This window comes from Cyrtonyx montezumae, unplaced genomic scaffold (genome assembly GCF_038088225.1).
Source record: "Cyrtonyx montezumae isolate F1298 unplaced genomic scaffold, pur_monq_1.0 scaffold_13, whole genome shotgun sequence".
Classification (NCBI taxonomy): Eukaryota; Metazoa; Chordata; class Aves; order Galliformes; family Odontophoridae; genus Cyrtonyx; species Cyrtonyx montezumae.
The window spans coordinates 27,327,577-27,340,148 of NW_027071859.1; the positions used below are offsets into that span (position 1 = coordinate 27,327,577).

Genomic DNA, 12,572 nt, shown 5'->3' on the forward strand with positions numbered 1-12,572 from the left:
CCGAGACCCAGGGAGACAGCACACTTCCCTGCGGTTTGGGTCTGGTCTGCAAATGGGGCCCTCAGTTCCCTTTAGAAGGGAGCCACCCACTACGATCACCTTCCTTTCTTTCTTAGTAGCAGCAGTCTCAATGCACGGAGGTGACTGCCTTGCCATTGGTGACCTCCTGCGGGAATCTTCCTGCACTTCACCCCTTATCACCTCTTCAACTTCCAATGCTGCAAATCTATTGCTTAGGGGTATCTGGGGACACTGGGGAGGCAGAGTGGGAGATCGCCCACGGTACCGAGCAGGGACTCTCTGCCAGCCCTCCCTATCCCTCAGATATCCCCCTTCTGCCCTATGGGGACAGGTCAGGGAGTCCACCACCAACTGCGGGGGATCTCCCCGGTGCCTTTCTCTCTGGCACTCTAGGGAGTTACTCCACCAGTCAATCTCCCTCTCACAGTCCCTGATGGCCCTCAGTCTCTCAACCTCCTCCTTCAATTCAACCACCATGTTAAGCAGATCTTCCACCTGCTCACACCTTGCACAGGAGAACTGCTTAGCACCCTCATCCAGCAGCAGCAGGCTCTGGCACTCCTTGCAACCAGAGACCTGTGTAGCCACACTTCTAGGCAGACCTTCTGTCTGGGTCGCCACAGCCTTCTTAAGGCAAGCCCTCTGTCTAGTAGAGACTATGGCACAAAAAAAATAAAAACAAAGAAATGAAAAATTGAAAGTAAATAAATAAATAATAGTTTATAATAATATATATATAGATAAGAATTGTAATGTGATACTTCGCTGCCCTCCCTGAGCCCTTCAGGGATATACCCCTTCAGCCCTATTCAGCTGAGGGGTGTGGGCGAGGGCGATGAAACACTGGCAACGCCTATGCCTCGTTAACGCCTATGCCTCGTTAACGCTTCGTTAACCTCTCGCGAGAACAGCCGTTGGGACTGCCTGCTCTCACTCGGTTCCCGAGAGACTGGAACCTCCCGAAAACCCACCCTGTACCTCAATCAGCCACTGCAGCTCCGGCTGTGCCGACTTCAAAGCAGTTGATCACGAGGACTGAAAAGCTGCTATTGGAGGTTTCTGCACACCTCCGTCTGTTTTTCATTACACTCAGAGGTGCTCTGATGGAGCTACTATGAAGTATCACTAAAACAATTAATTAAAAAAAATAGATAATTTTTTTTTCTTCTCCGTGGACTTTTAGAGTGATAAATCTTTGATCCATTTTGTATGTTTAACTTCTTAAGTTGGATTTTTTTTGATTAGCAAAAAAAAGTTAAAGACAGCATCTCCAAGTTTGAATTTCCCCTTTAAAGTATTTATATCAGAACGTGTTATGCAGCAGTAACAGTTCGAAGAACTCTGTTTTCCTTTGCGCTGTTAGGAAAGACTGACAGAAAGTTGTGATGGGGTTTCTGTCAAGCTGGGACAGGGAATGCACCCCTCCACCCCAAGCAGGTGCTCAGCAACAAAAAAACCATCCTCAGAGGTCAGCTGCTAGTCTGCAGTCCCAGATGCTTGCAGTGACATGCTGAACTGCTTTCTGGTGCCCAGTTTTGTGAACTGTGGCTCCATAGTTCTTGTTGGTTTAGCAGTGGATACTGGAACAAGGCAAGAATGCCACTTTCCCAAGTACACTTGGTAGTTGAGCAAGAACTTTGTTGCTTTGAAACATGTGGTGCTGTGTGGTTGCTTGGCCCTTTGTTCAGTCTGCAGTGGTGCTTGCCTAAGCAGTCTTTAGTGAGCTGGCTGGGGATGCTGAGTTGGCTCGACAGAACGTGGAGGGAGTGGCCCCAGTCAGAGCCATAGCAGACAGAACAGAAATGTTACAGGTTTGCTGGACAGTCCTTTTGGCAGTGATGATAAATTTAGTGAGAGCTTTTTGTTGTTGAGTAACTCATTCATAAAGTGGACCTTTGAATATGTCTGACTGGGCTTATTCTGGGCTGTTCCAAGTTTCCTGCCTGGTGATGGACCCTGAAGCACTTGGGAGTGACTGCTTGCCCAGCAGCTCCTGCAGGAGCAGTTTTCCCTCCTCTTAGGGGAGCAAAGCTTTTCAGGAACTAAGGACAGTGCCATTAGTGCTGGGGAATCTGAGGCATGTGATGACGTAATGTCTTCATCTCATGAAATTGCAGTCTGTTTTGTCAGAATGCAGGCTGGCTCAGACAGCTCTGTGGCATCCTTTTTCCTCTTCGGCCATTTCTCTTTTTGCTGAGGAATTTTAAGCGGACTCCTTTCTGAGGTATCGTACAGTTTCGTCACATATTACTTACACTGCCCACTGGGATTGTTGCTCAGGGTCACAGCAGTGCCAGGATCAGCTCAGTAGCAGGTCAGGTTGCATTTGCAGAAGACGGTGGTAGATGTGGCACGTGCGGTAACGTGGTATGGCAACCCCAGAGAATTAGTGTCTTGAGAAAAAGCTCAGCTTCTTGATTCTGGCTTTGAAAGCCATTGTGGATGTCTCAGTTCTGTAGCCAAAGCCTTAGAAGAAGAAATTGTTGCAAAGTAATCTAGGTTGTTATAATACTTGTACTGCAGACAAACTTGAGATATCATTCAGCAAGTCTATCAAAATCCCTTGTTCTAAATGTGTATTACAACACAGGATTTTTAGACAATCTGTGTTGTGTCATATAGGTCTTCGGTGTCTAACCTTTCAGCTTGCCTGGGACGCATTGTGTGAACAGGAATTATCTTGGACCACGTACACAAAGTATTCTTTTAAAGTAATTCCTCGTATTTATTTCCACAGAAACCACAACTGGTAGAAGAGCACAGTAACACTATTTGATAAAGCAAAAGCTCATCTACAAAACATGCATTAGCTATGCATTTTCACCAGTGATGAGTAAGAGCCTGCATGATGGGCATCTAAAAATCTGTGGCATTGGAGACGGTCAGCTGTTGCCACTGCTGAAATGCCCCAAGAGCAGGGAGCACAGGACGTGGGCTCAGCCACACTGCTGGCTGTGTTGGGCCGCATGCAGCCCATGGAATGGGCATCCCTGATGTACATGCTCTAGTTTTGAGCAAGCATGAAGGGTTCTTGATCTGATTTCTTAGTACTGTTGTAACTCCAATTTAGAAGCCAAATTTCTTTCCCTGTTCCCTGCAACATCAGTAGTACTGTGTTACTGTTTCTTTGTTCTTAGTAAAGTGTATGCAGAGTCCTTGAATAGGCTGTTAAACCAAGGTTAGAATTCACTTGTTTATTGTTAAAAATCTAAACTTGTGCTATGGTGCTTGAAACCTTCCAGCTCCTCTAGAGTAAGTGCAGTGAGGTAGTGAGTCATAGTCTAAGATAAGTTCATTGGTCAGTAGCCCCCTAAGGTAACTTGCTTTCAAGTGGTTTCTGCTTTGGCTGACTTTTCTTTGCAGCTACTCTGTTTTCAGTCTCAGTAGTACCACCTGCTGCTTCACAGACTTCCAAGTGCTTGTTTAAGCTTGTATAGTAGAAGCAGGAAAATGCCACAACCTATTCAAGCTCCGGCCTGGTCAGGTATTAAGTTTACTGCTTCTGCATTTGAGCCAGAAGGAGGACTAATGTGCGTGAAGCATTGCCCATTTTAGTTTACATTTGTTTATTTCTCAAACCTGGCGGTGCTTGCAGGAACTAGGGAGATTGAAGACAGATGTTTTCAGAAAAGGTAGTTGTTTTATTAATCCACTTGATATTGTTGAAGGAAATAACAGCAGAACTCCTCAAAGTCTGTAGGATTTTAATTTAAGTATCAGCAGGCAGTTGTAAATTAGCAGTGTGGTGCCAGACTGTGGCTGCAAAAAAGACAATGAGAATTAATGCTTTACTACTACGAAAGATTGACTGGGGATGGGCATGTTGCCCACCTTAACTCCTGCCTTTCCTCTCCCATCTTCCCCTTAAAAGTCCTACAGCTCCTGTCAGGCCTTACGGTGTTCTATTTGGCTGCATTTTAATTCAGCTGTCCCTGTCCTCAGGTCAGACTTGAGTTAGTGCTACTTGCTTGGTCATTCTGCTTCAGCAAGGGCTGGAAGGAGATCTTGCTCTTTGTCTCCTTCGTGGTAGTATTTTTTCCTCTCTCCAGCCAAGTAGTAGAGCAGAGCTGCAGTACATAGCTATCGTTAAGTTCCAGGGTTGTGTTATGCTAATCATACTGTGATACTCCTCTGACAATATTTGATTCCATCAGAGCAAAGATACAAGTTATTGTGGGCAGGGTTTGACATATCTAGTGTTCATGTTTACCACAGGAAATGTATATTTAAGGAACCTCTACAAAACTGTATATAATAGCATTTCCCTTTTGTAAGGTCCAGCTAGATACTGTCCTAAGTTTATGTTTTAAAAAAAATTGTTTTCTGTTTGTTTTCAGTAACTAAGGTGCTGACAAGTTTTGACATCTTCATCCTCATAAACATGAGTGAAGTTCAGGCTATGGTAGAATTCTCCGTGGAGCTCCACAAATTCTTCAATGTGGATTTGTTTCAAAGAGGGTAGGTAGTGTGTTCTTTCAAACTTTACTGTGGGGTATGGCTGATGTTGGAAAGTCCATCATGCATAGTGTTATGTAGAGTTGCTTCACACATTACTGACTGTTCTATAGTGATTTGAAGGTTATTTATTCTTTATTGGAAAGGTATATACTTGCCAGGAATTGAAATGTTTGAGTAATTGGACCAAAAACTTAAGCTGTAAAGAAGTATCTGTTGCCTGATTGGAGGTGAAGTTCTATCATTCTCTTAGAGAGCAGATGATATTCTTAGCCAGGCTTCTACCCTTTCATATCTTAATTGCTGTAATCCCTTTTGCTTGAAACATGATAGGCTCTTCTCTTGAATCTTTTAAAATCTTTTAAAAATGTTACTGCCCCAATTAAATATTAGTTTATATATTTGGCATTAGAGAACTTCACTAGCTTCTGTCGTCCTTGCTGTGCTGTGCCTCCGCAGAGCTGGAAAGGAGGTCCAGAGGAAGAGGCACGAGATGCCTTTGAAAATAAGCTTTCCCTTCTCTAAATTTGACCTGAAATTCTTACTGACAAGTGATAAGATGCTAGGTTCACTGTCATTTGCAGTCATACTGTATGCAGCAAACTGGTTGCACCCATATTTAGAGGAGATTGTAATTTCACTCTTCATTGGAGGAGGAGGATCAAGGAAGGCTTAAGAGGTCTGAAAATGTACTGAGAATATTCTGATTACTTTGACAAAAAGAAGTATGGTTGCTTGAACTATATCCTTTTTTTTTTCCTCTGAAATTAGCAGAGAGGGAGAGGTTAGAGTATGGCAACGTTATTCTAACATAGAAGAGTCTGAAGGAGAAGAACCCTTTAGGTTATCTTTTACCCTCTGGTCCAAACGATCCCTTAGCAAGGTAGTTTGGAAACAAAACACCATGTTTTAATTACAGTGCTCAACTTGGCGTGTAGTTTCTTTAGCTTACTCTTTATAATGCAGTACATTAGCAGAGCAAGTGGAGAGAAGAGGATTGCTGATATGAGAAAAATGACAAGTTGATATTGAGTCTTCGGTTTCAACCTTTGACTCTGGGCATGTTTCCTTAGCAAGCAGTGTTAAGGAGAGGGAGCTGCACTGCCAGAGTAAGTGCCATGTCTGTGGGGATATTGTGGTGGTTAGCTTTTCTGAAAGGTTGCACTGCAGCTGTAAGTAGCAGAGGTATGTAATGTAATTAAAGAACAATTTAAGTTCTTATCTAATACAGCTGTCTCATTATATAAGATTTTCTTATAGCTCTACACTTAAAAAAGCAAGGTTGTTCCAGTTTGCTCTTTTGGTTTGTTTTAATGCATTGCTACATTCAGATAAGGCTTCACATAATTTTCCTTTTTAAATTAGTGTGATCATGGGAGTTTTTGCCCGGTGTTTGATATGTGAGTATTGTGTGACAAAATGAATAAAAGAAATAGGATTGGCTGGGAGCTGTGAGACTGAAGATCTAAGATAGCAAAACTCTTTTGACATTTTATTTCATAAAGACTCCAGCTAGATTAGGGTTTTGCGATGCTGACCTTTCATAAATAGAATGGGAAACATAATGTGGTTTGAGTGAGTTGTGAACTGTAGGATGGTAGAATGAGTTGGGTGGAAAAGAGTTTGGGTGACTGGACCCCAAGTGTTGTGGTCAAGTGGTTCAAATTCCAACCCACAGTTAATGGCTAATAGCATCCCTCACGGGTTGAGACTGGATCAGTACAGTTTGATTGGCAGCCTGGATGATGAGGTATCATGCCTTGTCAGCAAGTTTTTGAACGATAACAAGCTTCAGGGGGTGGTAACATACAGTAGAGAAGAGACATTCTCTTTGAAAGGACCTAGGCGAACTGGAGATATGGTCTGACAGGAACCTCACTGTGTTAAAGGCAAATGCAGAGTCATGCAGATGGGGGCAGATAATCCCTTGTAACAGTGCAGGCTAGTGGCTAACTGGCTAGAAGACAGCTTTGCAGAAGAGTACACCTTGTGCCTGATGGGCAATGAATTGAACATGAGCCGAAGGAATACTCTTGTGTGTCCCTTCCAGCTTGGGAAATTCTGTGAGTCTGTGATTCCATGATCGCATTTATTGTGATTTGAAATCCCCTTATTTTTTGACACTTAAATTGGCAGCCACTCACAAATGATGCGTGATGTTTTAAACCCTACGTGACACAAAACTAACTTAAGAGACTGAGACTTCATGAACAGCAAATCTGGTGCCCATTTTCCACAGCAGTTGTTCTGCCTGAACATTGACTTTGCCCTGAACTAGAGATGTGGTTGCCTGAGGAAGAAATAAGGATTATGGGCTCACTTTGGACGGATTGATCAGTCTTTTTATCCTGTTTGTACCCAACTGCATGCTTGCATCCCACCTTTATTTCAATTGTGAATTCTTTTGGGGTGATGATCTGTAATGTAACATTCTTCATATTCTGGCATATACTACAAACTGGCAAATTCCCTTAATTACTTCACTGAGTTTTTATTTTTCTGTGGTGTTTGTTATGTTCTCCCACATTGAGGGCTGTTGTTTCAACCTTGTAAGCCTTTTGACTCCTCTCTCATCAGAGCATCAAGCACTCTGGGAAAGTAAGGGGATTTGATTTAGTAGTTGGGTAGGGATAGTGATAGGAGGATGGTTGGACTAGATGATCTTGTAGGTCCTTTCCAACCTTATGAACCTATAAGCTCTCCATCTTTTCCTGTGTTATGCTGCCTGCTTCCTATCAGCTGCTTAGCCTTGGTGCCAGGCTGTATTTCCCAATTCTCAGTTTTCAAACCAGGGTATTATTTTTTCTGTGCTGATTTCCAGTTTGAAAAATCTGCAGAATTGATGCTCAGTACATTTGTATTGTTGAAAAAAGAGTTTCGTACTCTTTAGAACTATCAGACAAATGTGTATGATTTGTCTCTTTTGTTTATCTGAGGTAAAACCTTCTTTTGTGAGGTATGATATCACAGAAATGTGAAAGCTCTTCTTGGAGGCTGTTGGGGAATTAACCTTATGTTATTGTTCTATGCCATAGATGTATGTTTTGTTCTTGTGCAGAGTTACAAATGTATCTCAGCAGCATTGACATTTTATGCTTCCATCTGTCTTGTTGTGCAATGTAGTGTAAAAGAAAGTATACTGAATCAGAGGGTGAATTTTAATGAATCTTATCGTGATTACGTGGCAGTTTAATGAGAAATCAGGCAACAAATGAAAGCTTATTTGGTTTTGCTTCCTCTGAATCCAATGAGTGGATGGCCAGATCAGGAGATGGATGGTTTCTGTTCCTAAATGAAGAAACAGCCTCTGCGAATGGCTTGTGTCGTTGGCATATGATCAGATAGCAAATTGTTAGGGTACACAGCACGTTCAGGCAGACCTGTTTGGTTCTGTTTGGAATTCATAAAGCCCAGTCAAATTTTTACTTTCAAACTGTGTTCCCATATGACACAGACTTCTGGAAATAAGTGTTCTGAGTCCTTTTCTGACATGTAGCAGCAGATCTTCTGAAGCATTCCTCTGTGATCTTTTCTTAATGTAGTACAATCTTTTCAAAGGGAGAAGAAAGCTATCAAATTGGTCTAGTAGTTGCAGGGTGAGCACTGTTCTGCAGCTTATGATTTTCCAGTAACACAAATAGTAATGCAGGTTCAAGATTTAGAAGGCCAGGCTGCAAAAGCAAGGAATTTTCTGTTTAGGAAATAGGAGTGCAGATACTTTCCTTTCTTACATCTTTTATTTTTTTTAACTGTATCAATTTCTGCTTCTAGTTCAGTGGTGGTTGCACGCACAGGTCCTTCTTGCTGTGAGGCAAGAACGGGTAAAACTGGGAATGAGCAATAAAAAGTCATATTCTGAGTTGGCATTGCTTCAGATGTTAGAAGTTAGCATGATCAAATACCCCAGTAGGTTTTCTGATGCAGAATGTCTGAGATGACAAAGATGTGGTGTGGTCAAAAGAGCCATGGCTGAAGTGCCAAGTGGTAGTACTTCAGAATCTTGCCTTTTCAAAAGGAAAAGCCCTACATTCACCGAGAATAGAAGTTGGAAAAGTGAGTGTAAAATTGAGTGCTGCTTCCTTTGAGTTAGCTGAGAAATTAAAGCTTTTGAACTGTGCTCTGCCTTTGAACTGAAGACAGTGGGAGGTTGTACCACTTGTCTTTAGATACTAGAGTAAAACATCTGTGTTAGGGCACTTCTGACCACACAGGGAAGCTGGTTGAGTGATTGTTTAAAGCCACTGTAGATTGGATTTCTGCTCAGACCTAGAGAATCCTCTTTTTCTTCCACTCCCGTGCATTAATTCCTAGGAGACTAGCCTTGCTAGTAAGAAGCTAAATCAGATGACTACAGCTCTTGGTTTTAGTTACATCTTCTGACGTATCTAGATATAATGGTATGGGTGCTTACTTCTTCAGCCATTGCTCCTAGGTACATAACAAATAGTTGGTGATTGCAGCTGGGCTTTCTTTTCAAAAACTTAAAATTGTCTTTTTGTCCTCCAACTTTCCCTCAGCCAATATACATTCAAAAATATGCCTCAGCTTTTGGTAAATGTTCCTGGGTATTCATTGCATATTCTAGACTTCTCAGGTACTGGCTAGAGATTCCAAATAATCTGGATTTTATTCAGACTTCAGCTCCTGCACCTATGAAATCCTTCTGGAAGGAGACAAGACATCATAAAATTTGAAGTTCATTATTTTGAATGAGTCAGATGTATATTCCAGACATTGAATTTGGCAAGAAATGTTTGAATTTTTCAAGAAATTTGAAAAATTTCAAGAAATAAAATAAAAAGTGATTTTTATTTTGAATTTTTCAAGAAATAAAATAAAAAGTGCTTAGATGTGTCCCTTTGGCCATCTTAATGCCTGCTGGAGCACTGCCATAGGTGTAGCTACTTTGTGTGAAGAACGTTAAATGTAATTGTGATGTGGTTTATGACAAATGTTTTCCTTTTAGGACTGTACTTGGAGGTCTGTGTAATTGCTTCTTCCTTGATGTTATCAAGGAAAATAAGCCTTGCCTATGGAAGAACAGGTACCATTTCATGTTGCAGTGTAAGGATTATGGGTCAGCCTTGTGCAGAGTTGTCAGCAGATTGGATGAAGATTGTCAGCAGAAACACGATCAGTGAGTTCAGTTTAAGGAGTAGGTGACAATGCAACACGGTACTGAATATATAATGATTTTCTCTAGATAAAGCTGTTTGTTTTTGTAACCTTTAGAACAGTATACTTCTGTGTGTAGTGTGAGAGTAGGTGTTTGCTGAGGTGTTAGTTGAAGACATTAGAATAATGGTTTCTTAAGTATTTATCTTCTCTTTCTAAATCTGAGTTTTACTGAGCTCAGTATTCTGGAATGGCATATGACAGCAGTTTTAACTTTGCATTAAATACATGCTTAGTCATTAGCATTGCTAATTTTAAGATTCTTTTTCACAAGTGTAGCACTTTTGTCGCATGTTGATTCTGCGTTGGCTTTGAGTTCAGACCCCTCTCTATATGAGGGTAATGAGAACCAGAGAAAAATCTCTTGTTTCTAAATGTTCTTCCCTAATGATTCATACTTGGTTACAGCAGAAAGATAATTTACGCTAGTCCTTTGAAGTAGTTTGAGATCCATAGCTATCAGCAGGAATAGAGAGAAATGTTCACTGAGTATTTCAGAGTCATGTCTGCCTTGTGGTACAACGGAAGATCCTGGCATGGTGCCTTCTTGTACCCCTTCTGCTGTGCCTACATCCATTCCTACATATTTATGTATTTCTGTATCTGCAATCACAGACAACGGTTTATGGGATGATCTTAAAAATGTGGAGGCCTGTCACACACCTGTCACACACCTGTCACACCACCAAACTCAGGCTTGCTGCTTCTGCTTCAATCAGTGCCTACTCACAACTCACACTGCTTCACATCTCTTCTTAAAATCTTCCTCTTTCACTCGTTAAACCTCCTGATACCTTTTCCAGTTACTGTATGTCATACAAAGTTAACTTTTCACGCTTCAGGATTTCTTACTGCCTTTCGTCCCTCTCCTCTTGTTCTCCCTTTGCCTGATTCTTGAATTGACAGGTAAGAAACTCGAGACGTTTCCAGAGGGTTAGAGGCACTCAGTATTACACATCTGAGCTCTTCATTTTTTATTTATTAAAAAAAGAAAAGTACTGTGCCTGATTCAACACATTCATATTTATCTACACAACTTTGTTTCTCCAGAAAGTTTCAAAATTCCTTTAAAAATATTTCTCAAAAAAAAAAAAAAGTGAAGAGTAGAAGATAAAATGGAGTAACAGGATCCCTACTTCTAACACCAGCTGGCTTCTGGGCCGATTTAACTGTAATGCTGGACCTCATTGTGAGAGAAATGTCTGGAAGTTCTGTCCTCCATGTTAGGAGGCCACCTCCTAACAGTAGTGTCTGCTTTGTCAGTATGATCTCTTGCTGAGAACAGTCCAGAGATGAGTATGTTTTGAAGGAAACCCTCTGTCTGAACTACTGCCTTGCCCTCAGTTGGCATCCCTGCCTGTAGGATAGGAATTGTGACAGATATCAGGTACATCAATTCTAATCTCTCTAGTTGTCATTTGTGGATATAGAGCCTGGTTGGCAATGCCAGTTTGCAGTTTCTGCTTTCCTTGCTCCTGATTGTTCCTTGTCACCACAACAGACAGCTTCTCAGTTGTGCTGTCTGAACTGCTGAATCTGTCCAGTTTGCAGCACTGCTCTGCAAGTAGCACAAAGGTAGGATTGAGTGGAGGGAAGTACACTGTAGCACAGGGGCAAGAGTGAGTGTCTGTGAGGACAAGGCAGAGGAAAAAGTTAAAACAGAGCTCTTCAAACTTGATTTTTTTTTGCAAAATAATCCTTGTATCGTAAAACCATAGTCTAATTTTCAAGACACTCTTGGTATTTCCTTATTATGAGGAGAGCCAGAATTTCCTGGATGCCAGCTAGCATGAGAGACAAAGGCAAGGACTCAGGCAGCTGTAGGGCACTGAGGGACCCAAGCCCTGATATTTCTGAGGGAAAGGACCCTAATCATCCCTATGGCACCAGGTCATCTCCCATTGGAAAGGAGGAAGGAGATGACAGAAAACAAGTATGCTGACATCCAGAATAGAAGAAACGCCCTAGTTCTCTTAGGAGAACCTGGGATACTTCTTCAGTGAATTTGACAGATCCCTGATTACAAGAAGCAGTGGCAGAAAGTCAGCCTTAAACCAGGGAGCACAAGAGGGTTTGGAGTGTGACTTTGCTCCTATCTTGCTCCTGGCAATGTTGTCTTAAGCTGGCTTAAATCAATCATGAAACTTCACATTGCTTGAAGGTGAAAGATGGAAGCTTCTGGTGCCGAAGGACTTTTTTTTTTCATATTGTCCAAATAGCATCTAAGAGCAATTGTATCAGAAACTCAAACTTCCTTGAATAGTGTAGTTTTATACAGGGGAAAAGATGAAAATGTTGGCAAGGGTCAGGAGAGTACTGACTTTATGTAATGCATCTTGCATAAAACATAGTTCATGTGTGTTTGCTGGTGGTGGTGTTTTTGTGGGATTTTTGTCATAATTTTGTCAATTTTCTTTGTGGTACCAGAATTTCTATTTTTGGTTAAATGCATGATATGTTTGCTCATGAAGCAGAGATTGAATTTCATTACCGCAGGCTACCAAGTGAATGGTAAAGCTTGTATGTTTGATTACTGGCAGATGAAACAGAATTGCACAGCTTCAAAACTAGGGAAGCAAAAATTGGAAGACCATTGGAGCAAGTACCAGGAAATGAGTTGTCAGACTTGTCTTCAAGTCTCCCATCTGCTGTGTTTGCTGAACTTGATTTCAAAGTTAATGTGTTACGATTTTTCTGAAGAAGAACCACTGTCTATTTGCAGAAGGTGGAGCTTTGGAAAAGCTGTGACCCTACTTGCCAGGAAAACTACATCCTGTATGTTTGATCCCCAGAGAACCAAAACATTCAAGATAGTTAGAAGATTAACACTTGTAAAATGTGATGCTAGTATCTGGAATCTAATAAGTGAAATAAGAGTAATAATTTTAAGCTATGTAAATGCAGTTGGAAAGTTTTCATAG

General features: G+C 41.4%; 1 protein-coding gene across 2 annotated transcripts in view; it reads left to right on the top strand.

Moving 5' to 3' along the window:
* The window catches only part of FAM135A (family with sequence similarity 135 member A), an 83,299-nt gene that overhangs the window by 14,899 nt on the left and 55,828 nt on the right, over positions 1-12,572 (top strand). For both annotated transcript variants that reach the window (XM_065730888.1, XM_065730889.1), the window contains exon 3: positions 4,359-4,479. In XM_065730888.1, the coding sequence (XP_065586960.1) occupies positions 4,403-4,479 (77 nt within the window). In that variant the 5' untranslated portion in view covers positions 4,359-4,402. The remainder of the gene's footprint in view (positions 1-4,358; positions 4,480-12,572) is intronic.